Source organism: Borostomias antarcticus, assembly GCF_949987555.1.
Source record: "Borostomias antarcticus genome assembly, chromosome: 15".
Taxonomy (NCBI): domain Eukaryota; kingdom Metazoa; phylum Chordata; class Actinopteri; order Stomiiformes; family Stomiidae; genus Borostomias; species Borostomias antarcticus.
In genome coordinates this window covers 22,458,913-22,478,600 of record NC_140248.1, presented here as the reverse complement: position 1 = coordinate 22,478,600, position 19,688 = coordinate 22,458,913, and the positions used below count along the sequence as shown (strand labels likewise).

General features: G+C 44.0%; 2 protein-coding genes across 2 annotated transcripts; one reads left to right on the top strand and one right to left on the bottom strand.

Annotated features, from left to right (window-relative positions):
• The first annotated feature begins 10,075 nt into the window (after positions 1-10,075).
• On the top strand, positions 10,076-14,702 carry ube2b (ubiquitin-conjugating enzyme E2B (RAD6 homolog)). Its single transcript, XM_084449781.1, has 6 exons — positions 10,076-10,217; positions 12,116-12,196; positions 12,927-12,952; positions 13,239-13,328; positions 13,592-13,680; positions 13,899-14,702. The coding sequence occupies exons 1-6, from the start codon at positions 10,174-10,176 to the stop codon at positions 14,025-14,027; spliced, it is 459 nt and encodes a 152-aa protein (XP_084305907.1). The 5' UTR covers positions 10,076-10,173; the 3' UTR covers positions 14,028-14,702.
• A 1,668-nt stretch (positions 14,703-16,370) lies between these two features.
• cdkn2aipnl (CDKN2A interacting protein N-terminal like) lies at positions 16,371-17,263 on the bottom strand (the record flags this gene model as incomplete). Its single annotated transcript, XM_084450387.1, has 3 exons — positions 16,371-16,379; positions 16,508-16,613; positions 17,052-17,263. The coding sequence occupies 3 exons, from the start codon at positions 17,261-17,263 to the stop codon at positions 16,371-16,373; spliced, it is 327 nt and encodes a 108-aa protein (XP_084306513.1).
• Between the last annotated feature and the right edge of the window lie 2,425 nt (positions 17,264-19,688).

Below are 19,688 nucleotides of genomic sequence, written 5' to 3'. Positions count from 1 at the left end.
AAAACACATTTCCTCTTTTGGACAACATGAAGCCCATGACGACGGTCTGCTTATATAACAACATCTCATAACCGTACGGTCGTAAACAAACAGTGTTTTCCCCGCAGCTGGGCAGGGCTCCAGCCTGCCAGCCAGGGCCCAGGTCATTCGCTCTCCTCATGTGACTGGCCATCCCAGCCCGGTTGGGCTCGACACTGTTCATTTGTCTTTGTTGTTTTTTTGTAGTCTAAATCCGTCGTACCAAAATAAACAGGAAGGTCGGCTGTAACGGACCCCTCTCTGCAGACCCTCAGGAGACAGAGCCTGGGGAACACAGGACAGGGGTGGGCCTAATTGTAGAGTAACACGACTCCCCACCGCCGGCTCTGATGTCGTGGAGCCTCACTGAGCCTCATCAGCCCAACACATCAACGTTCGTTCAGCCTCGACAAATGCTCCTAATAAATCACTGTGTGTTTACCTCTGTAAAGGTTATCTTATTTGGATAAAGACCAGAGCTGTTAATTGACCCCCCCCCCTGGGGTGGTTACCTTCTCTCTCTGTGCACTGAGGGGTTTGGACAGTCGTGAATTACGTCGGAATTTCATGTAACTTCAGTGAAATTCATTTTGATCATGTGCTTTTTGTGTTATCTTTTTTAAAAGGCATGCTGTAACTTTTTACTTTTCTCCTAGGATGAGCCCCTGAAACTGTAAGGGTCAACCTGTATCTCTGGTTAGCTGCTACTAGTACTACTATTATAGGCCCATACAAACCAATCAAGAGTGCCCATATTGGGAAAGGGCATTGACATTGTCATACAAGTAAAGAGATTGCCAGTCTAGGACAGAGGGTCATAAACCATGACAATGGTGTGTGTACCATCTGTTAGCTTGATGGTCTGATAACACCAGTTCCATCTAGTGGTCGTCTGGGGAAGTGCACGTCTCTGACTGACCACTGTCTTCTCAGGCGGTAGGGTAAGGGGGGAGGTGGAGAGGAGGGGGGGCAGAGAGGGAAGTGAGGGTGGAGAGGTGAGGTTGGTGCTTGGCACGTCCACCGGGGGGTGGGGGGGGCGCGGATCTGATATCATTAACTTTCTTGTCAAATTTTATCCACAGTGTTCTATCCTGTCCGGTGGCTAACAGGACAGTTAAGCATTGTGTGTGTGTGTGTGTGTGTGTGTGTGTGTGTGTGTGTGTGTGTGTGTGTGTGTGTGTGCGTGCGTGCGCGTGCGTGTGTGTGCATGCATGCGTGTGTGTGCTGACAGGCCGATTTGGGAATACTCTCTGTTCTGTTCCTGTCCCTGTTCTCTTGAACCCAGCGAGACAGGAAGAAGCCTCCACATGTCTGTGCTGTGAGTCACTAAGGCTCTCCCCTTTGAATGTGGGAACAATGACAGACACCTTGGCAGCTCTGAGGCCTCACCCAAACATTTAGCCTGGATTAGACATGTCACAAACACAAAAGTGGCGGTATATGTAGGGTTCCACTGTTGTACATCTGGTATTTTTGTGTGACTATTTTTGACGCATGTTTCTGAATATACCCCCATGGTACTGATGAATATACCCCCATGGTACTGATGAATATACCCCCATGGTACTGATGAATATACCCCCATGGTACTGATGAATATACCCCCATGGTACTGAATATACCCCCATGGTACTGAATATACCCCCATGGTACTGAATATACCCCCATGGTACTGATGAATATACCCCCATGGTACTGATGAATATACCCCCATGGTACTGAATATACCCCCATGTTACTGATGAATATACCCCCATGGTACTGATGAATATACCCCCATGGTACTGAATATACCCCCATGGTACTGAATATACCCCCATGGTACTGATGAATATACCCCCATGGTACTGAATATACCCCCATGGTACTGAATATACCCCCATGGTACTGATGAATATACCCCCATGGTAGTGATGAATATACCCCCATGGTACTGAATATACCCCCATGGTAGTGATGAATATACCCCCATGGTACTGATGAATATACCCCCATGGTACTGATGAATATACCCCCATGGTACTGAATATACCCCCATGGTACTGAATATACCCCCATGGTACTGATGAATATACCCCCATGGTACTGAATATACCCCCATGGTACTGAATATACCCCCATGGTACTGATGAATATACCCCCATGGTACTGAATATACCCCCATGGTACTGAATATACCCCCATGGTACTGATGAATATACCCCCATGGTACTGAATATACCCCCATGGTAGTGAATGCAGTTGACACCTTTCTTTACCTGAGAGTTGGGTATACAGTAAATACAATCTTTCCTTTTCTCTGGCACAGTGACTGCTGGCACTTGTAGTTCTTATGAAGGCTTTACTGACAGTGACTGGGTTATACAGTCGCTTCCCTTGCTCACGATACCTATTATTGCTTCCTGGTTTGTCTGTCGCCGTGCTTGCATGTTCCAACATAGAGTGGTGAGGTGATGTCATCATTTCGTAGGCTGAAAAGTCAGCATCGCCGCCATCTTGTTGGGAAATCCCTAGGGATTTAGAACTCAGAACCAAATGGCGTCGATGCTGACTTTTCAGCCTACTGTACAAAATTACATCAGACCTCACCACTCTATTCAAGCATGGTGTAGACCGATCCATCATCCACTACTCTGACATGGATCTCAACAAAGTTGGGCTTATAGTGGATGGTGTGGAAAAGGACGTTGCGGAGAGAAGAAAGTCAAGTGCAAACCTGGAGTTACCACTTCCACACTTCTCCATCACATGCATCTGTTTCATCTCAGACCAACCAAGCCACGGAAAACGACCATCACAACAGGAAGTAGAACAACAGGAAGGACTAAAGACCATCACATTAGAGAGGACCTGAGAATGTCTGAAACTGTGATAATTTTTAAGGGAGATCTTAAAACATACCTTTTTAACATTGCTTTTACCATGTAGCTTTACTTGTTTTAATATCTTAGTGTTCTTAATTTGCACTCTATTTTGTAATTTTTTAATGCTTTTTATCTTATCATTTCTTTTAAATCTGTTGTCACTGTGTTTACATGATTTATGTTTTTATCCTTCTCCTTTTATGTAAGCATTGATTTGTATGAATGGTGCTATATGAATAAAATGACATTGACATTGAGGACTAAAAGACCATTACAGGGAGGTCTCACCTCTTGTCCTCTCATTCATCCTCAAGACCTGACAGTGCACTACTCCATCAGCTGTAATTAATTTACAACCATGACACACTCAGGGGACAAACGACCGCAGAGCCATAACGAGGTGATTAGCTGTTCCATGTCATAGCTTCACTTGTGATCAGCGTTGATGTGTACAGGGCACTGGCTGCACATCACAGCAACACTTTGCTGAGTCGTGGTTATTAAGGAGTTTATTAAGGGTGACACACAGTGAGGGTTGTAAATACTGTAGGTCTCTTAGCTGCTGGGAGGTGTGGGTGGATGGATAGAGAGGTTGGATAGAGATAGAGAGAGGGACAGAGGGAGAGAGGGATAGAGAGTGAGAGAGAGATAGAGAGGGAGAGAGGGATAGAGAGGGAGAGAGAGATAGAGAGAGGGACAGAGAGAGAGGGAGAGAGATAGAGAGAGGGAGAGAGAGAGAGAGAGAGAGGGAGAGAGAGAGATAGAGTCCCTCTCCCTGCAGGTAATGGAGTGCCAGGGAACATGGGTGGCTATTAGCCATGATTAGCTATTATCCTGCAGGAAAGTCTGCAAGGGAGAAGTTAGGAGCCTGGCAGACTGGCACCTCTCCCTCCCTCTCTCTATCTCTCTCTCTCTCCCTCTCTCTCTCTCTCTCTCTCTCCACGGAGACAGAGCAACAACTCTGGGTCTAATTAGGGCATCAGAGAATGAATGACTCCCAGACTGAACCTGATAATGGACTTTGGAGAGAAGGGTTAGGAGTGAAGAGAAGGGTTAGGAGTGGAGAGAAGGGTTAGGAGTGGAGAGAAGGGTTAGGAGTGGAGAGAAGGGTTAGGAGTGGAGAGAAGGGTTAGGAGTGGAGAGAAGGGTTAGGAGTGGAGAGAAGGGTTAGGAGTGGAGAGAAGGGTTAGGAGTAGAGAGAAGGGTTAGGAGTGGAGAGAAGGGTTAGGAGTGGAGAGAAGGGTTAGGAGTGAAGAGAAGGGTTATGAGTGGAGAGAAGGGATAGGAGTGGAGAGAAGGGTTAGGAGTGGAGAGAAGGGTTAGGAGTAGAGAGAAGGGTTAGGAGTGGAGAGAAGGGTTAGGAGTGGAGAGAAGGGTTAGGAGTGGAGAGAAGGGTTAGGAGTGGAGAGAACGGTTAGGAGTGGAGAGAAGGGTTAGGAGTGGAGAGAAGGGTTAGGAGTGGAGAGAAGGGTTATGAGTAGAGAGAAGGGTTAGGAGTGGAGAGAAGGGTTAGGAGTGGAGAGAAGGGTTAGGAGTGGAGAGAAGGGTTAGGAGTGGAGAGAAGGGTTAGGAGTAGAGAGAAGGGTTAGGAGTGGAGAGAAGGGTTAGGAGTAGAGAGAAGGGTTAGGAGTGGAGAGAAGGGTTAGGAGTGGAGAGAACGGTTAGGAGTAGAGAGAAGGGTTAGGAGTGGAGAGAAGGGTTAGGAGTAGAGAGAAGGGTTAGGAGTGAAGAGAAGGGTTATGAGTGGAGAGAAGGGATAGGAGTGGAGAGAAGGGTTAGGAGTGGAGAGAAGGGTTAGGAGTAGAGAGAAGGGTTAGGAGTGGAGAGAAGGGTTAGGAGTGGAGAGAACGGTTAGGAGTGGAGAGAAGGGTTAGGAGTGGAGAGAAGGGTTAGGAGTGGAGAGAAGGGTTAGGAGTGGAGAGAAGGGTTAGGAGTGGAGAGAAGCCATTTGACCTTCTATCTTTCACAGTATTTTTGTCATTTTATTTACATAGCACCATTCGTACAAATCAATGCAGGCCTACATAGATTTTTACATAAAAAGAAAATGATGAAAACATAAATCATATAAACACAGTGAGAACGGATTCAAAAGACACAATAAAAATAAAAGCATTAAAAATGTAAAGATTGTGTAAAATAGACAAAAAACAACTCTAAAAACAGAATGCAAATTTGGGGCAAAATCCACAAAAGGATTGCACGGCTTTTGCGGAGGCAAACCCCGTGCAAATGATACAAAAAAATAGCATCCAATCCACAAAGCACAAGAAATGGGGGAAAGTATTGTACAGTATATGTCACTGTTTTCAGAGGGGAGGCCCACATTGATGGAGTTTGGGAACCCATGGCCTACTTAAACGACTCAATCACACAGCACAATACACTCTGATGACTTGCACTGAATGGATCAGCCAGGGTTGCATAATCCTGACTTTTTGAGTTTCTGATTGATTTTGCTGGTTAAATCATTTTAATCATTAAATCATTAAAACGCTCAGCTAAACTGCAGGCCACACTTGTAATCTACAAAGTAGCAGGAGGAAAAAGTTGCTCATTTGGACAAGAGAGGTGACGTGACTGCTTGCCTCTGCACATGCAACTTCAACGCACGTCATCAAGTTGCCTTTCTTATGGCTTTTCTTTTGAATGGCTCAAGATACCAGCATAGCTTCTGCAACCTTGGGCACCCCTGCTGTAGGGAGATGACCACAGCCCTTAACCCCAGTTCCCACCCCCCTTCCAGAGGCACATTATCAGACACCCTCATACCTGCTTAGCATGCAGTTAAAAAGAGAAACATCATAGCTGAGCTTGCCAATGTGTTAAAAGTAGCTATAACCAGCGATTGCTGGACAAGTATCACACGTACATGATCACTATATTACAGTGACAGTCCACTATGTAAATGAAGACCAACTGAGACAGAAACATCGACCCAGGCAGTGTATGAGTCCCAAAGTGGTAGAGTAGTATCGATAAGAATATCGATAAGTATCAGTATCAATAAGCAATATCGGTGTCGATACCGGTATTGATAAAATCCTAACGATACCCATCCCTAGCTATGTGCATGGTCAAAATGTCAAAGAATCACCAAGCTTTATCCTACGTATTGGGCAGCTCAAAGTAAAATCATGAATGCTACAGTTCAAATCAACAACAGATTGTCAGACTGGCCAGGAAATTGAATTAAGTTTATTGATGTAAGTGAATTCCCTGGTCAACCCTTGATAGGCACCAGAGCCACATCTGATGTGAATGGGTTATCCATCATGAAAAGAACAGATTAATTTTTGGCTCTTGAGGGAGCGAGAAAAGAACCGCACAGCCTCTTTTGTCTCACGATGACCTACTTCCTCACAATAGTGAAATCCTAGCAGGGCCTGTAGCCTTTTCATGTCTGTGAAAGACTCTGGCTTATCTGTTCTCCCTCAGGAGAATGGACAAGAGTTGGACTAAGCTAGCCCTAAACAGACATCATTTCAATTGCTGTAACCAAATTGAAAGTAATCGCAGATGTTATCGAGTTCATAATTCTACAGTGCTGCCCACAGGCTAAGGAGCTATGGCTACACACCCGCACACCCCACAGGAAGTGAAGTTGTGGTACAACATCAGTGGCAATTAAGAAGTACTCCATGTTCATGGAAAATAAGTGGACACGCTACATATACCTCAATACACTCTTGACTACACCCCTGAACATACCAGCTTACCCACCTCCATACACCCTCGACTACACCCATGAACTCACCCACTTACCCACCTCCATACACCCTCAACTACTACAATCTCGTGCACCTGGTGTGTCAGAGGTGGCCGTCAGGAGGGCGTTGCTGGTGGCCATCTCTATAATCAGGCAGCCTGTGGCCCACACATCAACAGGCTTGACACAGAGGGTACAGAAACATCAGCAGGGTCAGACGACAGAAACACTAGAACTAGAACTCCTAACAGTTCTAAGAGACACAGAGAAGCAGCTTTCAGTTTCTATGCCCCCAATCTTGCCAGAAAACTTAAGAAGGGCTGAAACAGTGGAAATCTTTAAGCAAGATCTTAAGATTTACCTTTTCAGTCTAGCCTACAATCACTAGCCAGGACCTAGAGACACAGAAAGGCAGCCTCCAGCCTGCTTGTGAATCCTTCGTATACATTGGTGTATATCCTGTTATGCACTGTGTGTATATTTAGATGTGTATACAGATGCTGGTAGCCCTGAAACAGGCATGTTCTGTTTTAATATCTGTGTTGCTTTTATGGCTCTGCGTGCTACTAACCCTGTTCTGCCTTCCCTCTCCCTAGTGCCTCTCTCTCTCTCTCCCTCCTATCTTCTAGCCAGGTCCAGTGGATGCCCCACCGTCATCCGCAGATCACCCTGAGTCTGATAGAAACCCCCATATCTGCTGTGGATGTCCAGTACAGCCACTAACCCTGTCTCCCTCCTCCCTAGTGTTTCTCCCTCTTATATTCTAAACAGGTCCTATGGACGCCCCCCTGTCTCCTGCAGGTCCCGGAGAACCCCCCCCCCCCCTTTCTCGGCCAGGTCCTCCAATTGGCTCCTGGAAAGGCCCCCTGCCTTCTCGTGTCTAGCTCCTTCCCACTCTGTGTTGTAAGCTGTCCCAGTCCAGCCAACCCCACCCTTTTTCTCTTGGCTCGCTGCCTTCTCAGGAGGTAGAGAGGGTCGTCCAATGATCGTAGGGTCAATCAATCAATCAATCAATCAAAGCTTTATTTGTATAGCGCATTTCATACCCAGAGGCAACACAATGCGCATTACAGAGAACAATGGAGGTGGGCATACGACCCACTCTCTACATATTCCAGAGGGAAGCAAAAAAACAGTAATCACCCAGGGGCCAGATAAGTGAGCTGTAAAAATTCTTCCCTGACCCCTCTCAACAAGGCGATCGAGCAAGCTCCAGGAGTATGTTTGTCTAGCGGCTAAGAACATTTATAAAGCAATACATTATATTAAATTCAGCAGGGTCAGCAGTTCGAATTCCGGGTCATCCTGTTTACATGTGGAAGTGTCCTTGGGCAAGACACTGAACCCCAAACTGCTCCAAGGAGCAGGCTAGCACCTTGCATGACAGCTGCCACCAGGTTTGTGAATGGGTAAATGAGAGGCCATTGTAAAGCGCTTTGGATAAAAACGCTATACAGTATATATTTACCAACAGGTGATTCAACTACTTATAGAGTAGTAGAGTACAGTAGTATTCACATTATTCAACCCATCAATAACAGGTAATTCAACTACTTATTTTACAGTGTTTAGAGATAATATCTCTTATATAATTGTTGATCTCTATGGACTGGCGGCATGGAGACTATCATTTGTTGTGGACCCTGTTGACTGACACGTCAATGACATTTCAATACTTGGATTGCTGGTGTGAAGGTAGTCCACTGTGTGAAGGTAGTCTGCCATGTGAAGGCACTCCACCATTCTCAGGATCTGGAATATGAACTTCCCGAGTCTCTGACAGCCCAGACCGCGTGGGTACCTGCTCATGCAGGCCCTACTCAAACACCACGTACAGCTGCCCTTTATACCGGAAAACACCTCTGGCATGTTCACTAGGTTTTCATAGTGGAATTGCTGTGGAAAACACACACACACACACACACACACACTACTTCTGTGCCATGCTCTAACATGGGCTGTGACAGCACTTGATTGTTGTCATCAAACAAGGGGAGTAAAACTGCTTCAGGCACACTCTTATGAGCTCTCTCTCAGCAGTTTGATATCTCCCTCAGCAGTTTGATATCTCCCTCAGCAGTTTGATATCTCCCTCAGCATTTTGATATCTCCCTCAGCATTTTGATATCTCCCTCATGGTGATCTTCCTCATGGTCCTGCCCAATTGTCAATCAACCTATGGCTGCATCACCCATCGTGCCATAGCTGCCTCCCTCCCTGTCATAAAAACCCATCTTCTTTCAGTGTGGACTCACTGCCTTGAAACGAACACAGATGAGGAAATGCATGTAGCAGCTCCTTTATAAAGCACTCATTGCCGACCTGGATATTAAATCATGAAACATTCATTGAACCCAGAATACCATTATTACAGTTGATTTACAACTAGGCTGAATTTGACGCATGTGGTCAAAATACTCACTGCAGAGTAGGCTAGTTGCCTACTAAATGAATCTACATTCTCTTATGGTTGGAGTAGAGGATGGCAGAAGTCAGGCCACATTTCAAAAAACTGTTTGATCACAATTGTAAAGCTGTTCTAGAAAAACTAGAAAACGTTGGATTTGAAAATGCAGGTTGACACACATCTGATTCACATCCATCATAAGACTCATTTGCACTGAATGATAATTCACCTTTCCTAGAAATATCCCACTAGCCTATCCGTAACAAGGATTTTAGTCAATCCATGCCTACGTAAACTGGAAATAATATGCTAATTAATGACATAAGCATTAAGGTGGACTTTTTTTTTATTTATTTTTTATTCAAAGATGCAGAAATATACAAAGCAATGTATACAAAATATAACAATATATATATATACATACACATACATATACATACATACACATGAACAAAACACAATACACCAGGGGAAAAGCTCATTACATAAAGACCTCAAAAGCATTACGGAGATACAAGGACTTGGAAGCCTTTTTGTTCATGGAGAATTCAATCGAATCAAAGTACAAGGACACTTCTTTTATAAACACAAGAAAAAGTGGAGTTCTTCCAGTGAACTTACATTTGTGAATATGAAATTTAGCAAGGAGAAGAATAAGATTAATAATATAGAATTCACTTTTATAGTTAAAATCTATGACCATGAAGCCAAACAAAACATTTTCAAATAAGAGTGAAAAGTTGCTATAGATATGATCAATTATGTATCTAGAGAGGTCCTTCCACAGCATGTTTGTATGGGGACAATACCAAAACAAATGGAGAACATTTTCTGGTTGATCTTTACAAAACGAACAGTTAACATCAATGTCAGGAACAAATTTACTCAGATAGCAGTTAGTCGGATAATATTTATGAATAATACGGTAAGATACTTCTCTAACCTTATTGGTTAGTAGAAGCATCAAGGTGGACTTGACTTGTCCCTGACTTGTCCCTGACTTGACTTGACTTGACTTGTCCCTGGGGGGGAAGCATGACGTCACTGCAAGTAGCTGCTGGTTGTTTTGAGCAGAAAAGCGACCAGGAGGAAGACAGATAGACCAGCTAGCTGCCAGCTAACAACGACTCTCATCCATTTTATGACCATAAGGATAACTTGTTACGTTCTCAATCATGTCCACCCCGGCGAGAAGACGGCTTATGAGAGATTTCAAAAGGTAGAATAACATGTTTGTATTGTCTTGGCTGTGTTTGAGTTGAGCCACCTCAGCCGCTAGCTTAGCATGGCTAACGGAGCTAGCTAGCCTACCCACCAGGGCTCTTTCTGTTTGCTGGGGAATAACAGTTATATAAATACTTAAAATACATTTGAGCAAACTTAAGCTATCTTTACTAACTGTAACGTGTTTCTATTAACAAGTGAGCTGTTCTAGTGAAGGTTAGTTAGTTGTAAAACCCGTCCCATGCTAACCTGGTTAACGAGAGCTAACTGCTAGCTAGCTACTAGCCTGATCACTTAGCCCATGCCTATTATATGAAGTTATCTAACTTGTAATCTCTCGATCATTATGATTGACTATTGATTAGCTGGATAACTATTTTGGTTAAGTCTACCATGGTAGAATAAAAGCACATTGTGGGTTTGGAGCTGACTAACGTGTTGGTCTCATGCTAACTGGCCAACTCAAGATAACGTGTTGTGTTTATTTCTGATCGATCATATCTGTGATCCATTTGGTCAGCTACCTGCATGTAGGACAGGTGGTCCCCGTCCAGACATGATATTGAGATCTAGTCCCTTCACCTGCATTTTGACTGAAATTCGAAAACAATGCATTTCCATGTGTTCTTGTAGGTATGAATGTATGTATGTATGTATGTATGTATGTATGTATGTATGTATGTATGTATGTATGTATGTATGTATGTATGTATGTGTGTGTGTGTGTGTATGTGTGTGTATGTATGTATGTATGTATGTATGTATGTATGTATGTATGTATGTGTGTGTATGTATGTATGTATGTATGTATGTATGTATGCGTGTGTGTGTGTATGTATGTATGTATGTATGTATGTATGTATGTATGTGTATACGTATGTATGTATGTATGTATGTATGTGTATGCGTATGTATGCAGGCTTTAATGCAGGTTTGAGCTAGAACAGCAGTCATGCCCATAGGTGTGTTTGTCAGGCGACTGCTCGTCTCCCAGATAGAAACCGCTTCTCCCCATGAGTTTAGCATCTGCCAGTTATAGAGGGAATAGTTCGGGGGGGGGGAAGTAACTAACTAATGACAGAAAAACCGTGCGGCGTGTTGGAGATTTCCATATAAATAAAACTGTGACGTGTACTGTTAAACGGATACACGCACCTTGGTCGGGGCTGGTTGTAACCCCTATCCACCGCCTGTCTGGCTCCAGATGGCATGTGTGCCAGGAGACTGCCTACAGCAGCACACCTGCCAGTGGAAAACTCAAGAGATGCTTAACTATTCTACCAGGATGGCTCCAGAAGGAGCATCGGATAGAATGACAGTGAAATTCTACTCTGGCCTACCTTCCGGCCTTGTCTGAGCATCTAGCTGGCCAGCTGTGCTGGGGTTGGGTGGACGGGAATAATAGGGTTGATGACCAGTGGCCTGCTGAATTCAGTCCTGCATGACAGAGATTATTCTCTGGTTTCTCTTATCGGGAAATAACAATGTTATTTAGCAGGAAGTAGTGATATGACAAGACTGATAGCAGATTACAGAAAAAGAGGTTAATTGCAGTGTTGCTCTCTTGGGATTTCCACATGGATCTACCGACCCACCCAGCCTGCCACCTTGTCGGTTTTCTGAGGAAAGCTGTTATTAGATGAGCTCTGCGGGGCCGTGGTGAGGGGCCGTGGTGAGGGGTGGAAGGGGCGCCCTGGGAACGACTGACCAAAATAGTAGTGGGGTCTGACCAGACCAGCTGCTAGGAGTGCGTATCATAGGACATCACGACGCAACTATGTAAACAGCCCCCGTTGTTCTGTGTACCGACGAAGCCCACAGACGGACCCTGCCTGTCCCATGTCTCTCCGTCACACTACAAGTAGAACATTGAAATTCCCTCTCTGTCCTCAGACTTCAAGAAGACCCCCCCACAGGTGTGAGCGGAGCCCCCTCAGAGAACAACATCATGATGTGGAACGCGGTTATTTTTGGGTGAGTGAGGGCTCCAAATCCCCCCCCCCCCCCCCCCCTCTTCCTCTCACTTTGCCAACATGGTGATCATGGCACGGGCATCACTGGGAGGGTGGGGATCAGATGGATGCAGGGTGCTTGAGCTGTGGCTTAGAGGCGTGTGTGTGTGTGTGTGTGTGTGTGTGGGGGGGGGGGGGGGGGTTGTTGACATATTGACATGTAGCTGCTGAGCCCTGAAGGGCCTCTGTGTGTGGATTTATTTTGCTAATTGGAAATCAGAGAGAAGTTGTATCATTGCAAAGAATGCACAGTCAAGGCCATTTTAACAAGGCCTTACATTTCCCATGCCATGTGAGGTGCTTTCTCCACGCCAGACTATCAGTTTGTTTGTGGTCGTGCTCTACATGCTGTTGATGCTCCTCTTTATGCGTGTGTTTGTTTGCAAGTTGATCTTGCATAGCCCGTGTTGTGCCAGCGCTAGAGAAGGGTCTGGCTGCAACCCATTATCATTCTGGAATAGTGGGAAAGAACCCTGTATATCTTTAGACCAATCACAATCATCTTGGGCGGTGCTAAGCCCCGCCCCCCCACACACACCCCCAACGGTTCCCTTGCAAAATAGGTGTCGGGGATTGAATCTGATTGGCGCCGCTCAATTCCAGCAGCACCAATGAGAGGCTTATCTCCAAGGAGCTTCTTCCTGAGAGTCAGACTAGCATGTTGGTAACTCTTCCTCTCTCTTTGCTTGCAGACCTGTAGGTACGCCATTTGAGGATGGTAAGTTAACATCACTCCAACCTTTGTCAGTGTGATCAACGTTTCTGTTTCAGACTTGTCAGTGTGATGAATCTGAGCAGATCCTACTCTACTGTGACTGTGTGTATCTACGCTGCTGTGGACTGTAGGAGATCTCGCTGAGTCAGCGAGTGGCACTGGACATATTCCGTTTGATAATCAGTCATGTCGCACGCTGTTAGCTAGGATGTGGATGTAGCACAGCTGCTCATGAGGGAACGTATGGTATTTTTAGTAACGTTAATTGTCTCTCCCTTCCACTCTGCAGGAACTTTTAAGCTTATGATAGAATTTTCCGAAGAGTACCCTAACAAGCCCCCCACAGTTCGATTTATCTCCAAAATGTTTCACCCCAACGGTAAGATTCAGACCCTCACTGCACCCACTCCAGCTTCACAGTACACAGTACATCCCTGCGCTATCCCTGTGATTGTACTGTCTAGTAATTCATGTTTCAGTCCATGCAGATGGAAGTATGTTATATATATATATTTATATATGTATGTTACATATGTTTGTCTATACAGATAGATGCTATATATATGTTTCAGTGTATGCAGATGGGAGTATGTTATATATATATACATATGTGTGTATATTTATATATGTTACATGTTTCAGTCTATGCAGATGGGAGTATATGTTTAGACATCCTGCAAAATCGCTGGAGCCCCACGTATGACGTATCGTCCATTCTGACTTCAATTCAGGTTGGTTTGTTGGCCCTTCATGGTTGTGTGTGTGATGTGCGTCGTGGTGGCTGTATGAATGAATGATCATAAACAAAGTGACCAGACTGTATGCCGTAGTACTACGCTGCCGTGTTCTCGTTCAGTGTGAAGTGCCAGTATCTCTCTTCTTGGTGTCCCCAGTCCCTGGTGTTGTTGTTGTTGTTGTTGTTGTTGATGTTGTTGTTGATCTTCCCCAGTCCCTGTTAGACGAGCCGAACCCCAACAGCCCGGCCAACAGTCAGGCGGCTCAGCTTTACCAGGAGAACAAGCGGGAGTACGAGAAGAGAGTTTCTGCCATCGTGGAGCAGAGTTGGGTGGACTCCTAACACCATCATCATCATCATCTTCTTCATCAGAGCTGGGTGGACTCCTCACACCCGAGCCTTTCTTCCTCATCATCACTCTCTCTTTATCAGAATAATTCAATCTTTCATGTACCTCATCAAGAAAACAAGTCAGAGGAATTTGTGCCACGTGAAGAAAAGATGAAAAAAAAAAAAAAAAAGTCAGAATGGACTTGCTTGCCAACACACATGAGGAAAATCTATCTGATATTTGTTTCCTGTTCTTAATTTTTTTATTGCATGATGTGAAATAAGTTATTGCTAACAGAATTTGTAATATATCTTTTTTTTTGTTGTTGGATTGATGCTGTTACTGTTTAGTTTCTACAGAATCTTTTATTTTTTAACGTTTCTCGGTTTGAACATAACTGGCTGTTGGGAACTGTACTGTATGTTGTCAATCATATCAATCCAACGGGACGCTGAAGGGTGGACCGTCTGTACACCTGCAAACTATCATGTAGTAGAAAAGAAAGCTATCCTGTCATGTCAATGATTGAAGTGATTGTAACTTCAGAGCACCCCTCAGGTTGGATCGAATCGGCACTCTTGATCACGATAAAACATTACACTCTGACGTTTGAAGCTGAAGGTTGTGATTATTTCCAGCTTTGTGGTAATTGTAGTTATTTGGAGGGAGATACTGGGGCACTTACAGCGGGAGTCTGGCTCGTTTAGGAATGAGGTTGTACTGTCAGGGTTTGGGTGAGATCTGGGCTAATGTGGGGAGAGGGTTAGGATTGACCTGGGTTAAGATGGGGAGAGGGTTAGGATTGACCTGGGTTAAGATAGGGAGAGGGTTAGGATTAGACCTGGGTTAAGATGGGGAGAGGGTTAGGATTGACCTGGGTTAAGATAGGGAGAGGGTTAGGATTAGACCTGGGTTAAGATGGGGAGAGGGTTAGGATTGACTTGGGTTAAGCTGGGGAGAGGGTTAGGATTAGACCTGGGTTAAGATGGGGAGAGGGTTAGGATTGACTTGGGTTAAGCTGGGGAGAGGGTTAGGATTAGACCAGGGCTGATCTTAAAGAATGACCCTCACTGACTTCTAGAGCCCACATCTACACATCTTTTCTTCCAGGCCACGGTGGTTCATGCCCACATCTGTCTCTTAAATTGTGGCACCAACAGGCAGCCCGTCAGGTCTACTCTCTGCCCATAAACACCCATAGTGGAAGTCTGGTTTCAGAGGCAGGATGAGTCAGTGTGTCTAGTGGTTTGTTTCACCTTAAGGAGAAGGGGTATGTTACAAAGTTTTGTGAATTTACTCTAAGAACAATGTATACTTATATGCTGTATAAACATAATAAAACACATTTTTCAGACTTTGATTGCAGTACTTGTGATTGTATACATGCAACAACTGGGGCGGCTGTAGCTCAGTTGGTAGAGCGGGTCGTTCAATGATCGAAGGGTCAGCGGTTCGAATCCCAGCTCCAACTGTCCACATGTCGAAGTGTCCTTGAGCAAGACACCTAACCCCAAATTGCTCCCAATGAGCAGGTTAGCACCTTGCATGGCAGCTACCGCCATTGGTGTGTGAATGTGTGTGTGAATGGGTGAATGGGAGGCCATTGTAAAGCGCTTTGAGTGCCGCTAAGGTGGAAAAGTGCTATAAGTGCAGCCCATTTACCATTTACTAAATCCATCCTTGAAATTCTAAAGACAGTTGAAAGTATCTATAGAGTATCTATAGCCTTGAGGGTGACAGTAATGAGGCACTTGTCTGAATACCCCATACTCTACCGTTGCTTTCTTAAAGTAACAGCTGTTACTGATCTGACATCAATGGTAACAGTTACCAGCATGTGCTTGCATATCCAATTGTGTTAAATAGCAAAGATTCTCTAATGAGTTCCATAGAATGCCTGTTGGCCTGTTCACTGTCCTGCCGCCAGGGGGCAGCAGCTCGCTATGCTACACAGTGTGACGCTCACTCCTGTCTAGCCAGATATCTGGTATAATGCCATCATATTGCTACAGTGTGACAAACTAAGGTGTTCTGTAAGCTTGGTTTTGCAAAACATTTTAAACAGTTTTGATCATTCTTAGAACGGTCTGATTAGAAAACTGACGACTGCAGATGAAGTGAATTATTTCAACGTCACAATGAATCCCATGGGCACAAATGACGGTGGAAATGATTAAATTAGTAAACTTTACTCAATTACTTTATTGTATAAAAAGTTTGGACACGTTTAAGCTATTGTTACATTGCTTAAAATCCACATTTAAAGGAACTATAAAAAAGTATTTCACTTATATGGACAGGCAAATTAATGAATGGACAGGCAAATGAATCCATCTGTGACTGGATAGCTGAGATCATTGACCCTGAAAGAAAGAGAATAAAGAATTGTTATTATGGTGATCCCAGCTGGTCCACTCACAGCCAACCAGCATGTAGTTGTTTTTGTTGAGAATGTGGACACTGGGCAGGCAAGAGCAGTAGTAAGGTTTACCTTCGTCTGTTTCATGATCTCATCTCTAGTTTTAAAAACAGGGGCGTCCACCACCACGATACCCTCAGACATCTCCTTCACTTTCTCAAGGAGGTCAGGTTTGTATCTGAAGGAGAGAGAGAGAGAGAGCGAAAGAGAGAGAGAGAAAGAGAGAGAGAGAAAGAGAGAGAGAGAGAAAGAGAGAGAGAGAAAGAGAGAGAGAGAGAGAGAAAGAGAGAGAGAGAAAGAGAGAGAGAGAGAGAGAGAGAGAGAGAGAAAGAGAGAGAGGGAGAAAGAGAGAGAGAGAGAAGAGAGAGAGAGAGAGAGAGAGAGAGAGAGAGAGGGAGAGAGAGAGAGACGAGGTGGAGAGAGGGGTGGGACGAGGATTAATATGGCAGGAAATAGATTTTATGTAATTTTATGGTACCCGTATCTGCACAAATCAACTTGAACGGAAAGGACATATAAACAGCCAACTGCGAATGCTGAATGCACACGGTCAGACAACAAAGGACATTCATATCACTAAGCTAAGCAGTAGTAGTAAGCAAGACTGTTTACTCACTGACAGCCGAGGAAGATGTTGTTGGCCCAGACCATAGACAAAGCCAGCAGCTGGTCCACGTGTGGGTCCTCATAGTCGTTTATGTTCTGAAATAGGAATTTCCTTCTGGCCTTCCAATGTTTATCACTCTCAGAGATACCGCGATATGTTTCTATAAGCTCGGCCAAATGCCGATTTTGTTCAATGAACTCCTGAATATTCAATTCTGCCATAATGTCTGTAGTCTGAAACACACACATACACACACTTCCTTTCTACAAGCGGGAAGGGAAATCCCTACAGCGCCACCCTGTGGCTATAAGACCAACGTCCAACCACAAGGAGAAAATACTCCAAATAAGGTCCGTGGAGGCTACGTAGGCATTTGATTTGACATACACTGTATTTTTGTGTGAACTATTCCTTTGAACTATTCCTTTAAACATTTACCCAGGTTAAGCCCGAACCCTGGAAGTCCTCATGTCCTCTGTATTATGTCTACATTCAGTTTAATCGGCGACAGACAACTTAAGCTGTTGCCTGCAAACTGATATTCCCTGGATTATGGGGTATGGATAATATTACACTGTACTGATGTTACACGTGTACAGTACACATGTGACACGTGTACAGTACCTCTTCACCCAAACACACAGCCACCATTATGCTTTCTGTGACTTGATCCTACTGAAAGCTTAAAGCTACAATGAATCAACACGGTGACATATCAAAGGTGATATGACTGTGAAGATGTCTGTAATCACAGCATGACGGGGGGCTGGGGAAATACAAGCCTGGTTCTTCCAGATCAGACTGACTGCTCTTTGGTGCTGTCTTCATTTGAACAGCCTCCCTGGTCAGCCAGGGGTCTTATATTGTTCCCCATAACTGTTCTCCATAAGCCAATGAGTAGGCTTTATTGATGTAATCTCATTTAACACCACAGTAACAAAACACAAGTGTTAAAGTGGTATACACATTTATGTCTTCTTGATGTTTTTGGACTTTGTTTAACAGAGTGTTCTCTCAGCTGTCTGGGCTACAGGGAACAGGATCAGAGAGGAGGAATAAACCTCACAATCAGCTTTCTCTGAGAACACAGAGACTTTGGCTTGTTTTGACATGAAGTCATTGATATGCTGTAAGATTCCAGAGGCAAGCAAGTGAACTGGGTGTCTGACAGACCCCCCATACCTCTCTGTGTATACGAACAGGTTGGAACAGCATCCTGACAGGCAGGAATGGAGCTGTGAGAGAGAGATGAGAGAAGTAGAGTGTCATAGAGGTTGTGTGTGTGTGTGTGTGTGTGTGTGTGTGTGTGTGTGTATACTGGGGAAGCATAAAAGACGTCTGTATCGATTTGTATCTCTTGTGTAATTTATAAATATCATGGATTGATGGAGGGATGGATAGCTGGATAGTACACACACACTCTCTCACAATGAGTCAACTCATGCTGGTGTCTCTTCATTCAGTAGTGATATGATGGTAAAATACATTTATTCCCAATACATAAATAAATAATAAAACTGTTTACTTGTTGGTAAATAATAACACTGTTTACTTGTTGATAAATGCTAACACTGTTTACTTGTTGCTAGATGGTAACACCGTATCCCCTGTATCCCCAAAGTGGCCGTAAGATGGACTCCACCTGGAAGAAGGAACAAGGGAGGCCAGAAACAAGCTGGTGAAGAAGTGTGACCTGGGAACTGAAACGTAACCTGGACGAGGCACAACATGCTGCACAGGACAGGACCAGAGACAAGCAGATCATAGCAGCCTTATGTTCCTCAAGGAATGAAGAGGATTAAGTAAGTAAGTAAGTAAGTAAGTAAGTAAGTATATGATAACACTGTTTACTTGTTGGTAAATAATAACACATTTCTTGTTGGTAAATGATAACACTGTTTACTTGTTGGTAAATAATACCACTGTTTACTTGTTGATAATTAACAACAGTTTTAATTAATTAATTAATTAATTAATTAATTATATATGTAAGTGTTAATCCTTGTTGTTACTTGTCTATGCAGTGTTAATCCTTGTTGTTACTTGTCTATGCAGTGTTAATCCTTGTTGTTACTTGTCTATGCAGTGTTAATCCTTGTTGTTACTTGTCTATGCAGTGTTAATCCTTGTTGTTACTTGTCTATGCAGTGTTAATCCTTGTTGTTACTTGTCTATGCAGTGTTAATCCTTGTTGTTACTTGTCTATGCAGTGTTAATCCTTGTTGTTACTTGTCTATGCAGTGTTAATCCTTGTTGTTACTTGTCTATGCAGTGTCAAGTGCTGCAGTTACTTGTCAACTTGAGCACAGTAAGCGTTATATCTGCCTGTGAAATGGAAACCCTGCAGCAACACCTCATAAACAAGGTCTGTTCAGTCAATAGTAATCTAATGCATCCTAGCTACATGAGCTATTTGTCTTGTTCCCATTCATAGTGTGTTATCCTCAATTCCTCTACTTTGAACCAAGTGTAGGTATACTATACGCACCTCAAACCAACAGACTCAGAACGAACGCGCTTCAAACACAAAAACTATTTTGACCCAGGTTTGATTCCAAAATGTAATCAACACTTTACCTTTGAACCAATCCCAGGTGTACCTGCCAGGAAGCTGCCTACACTTACAAACACGCTGGCACACTGACA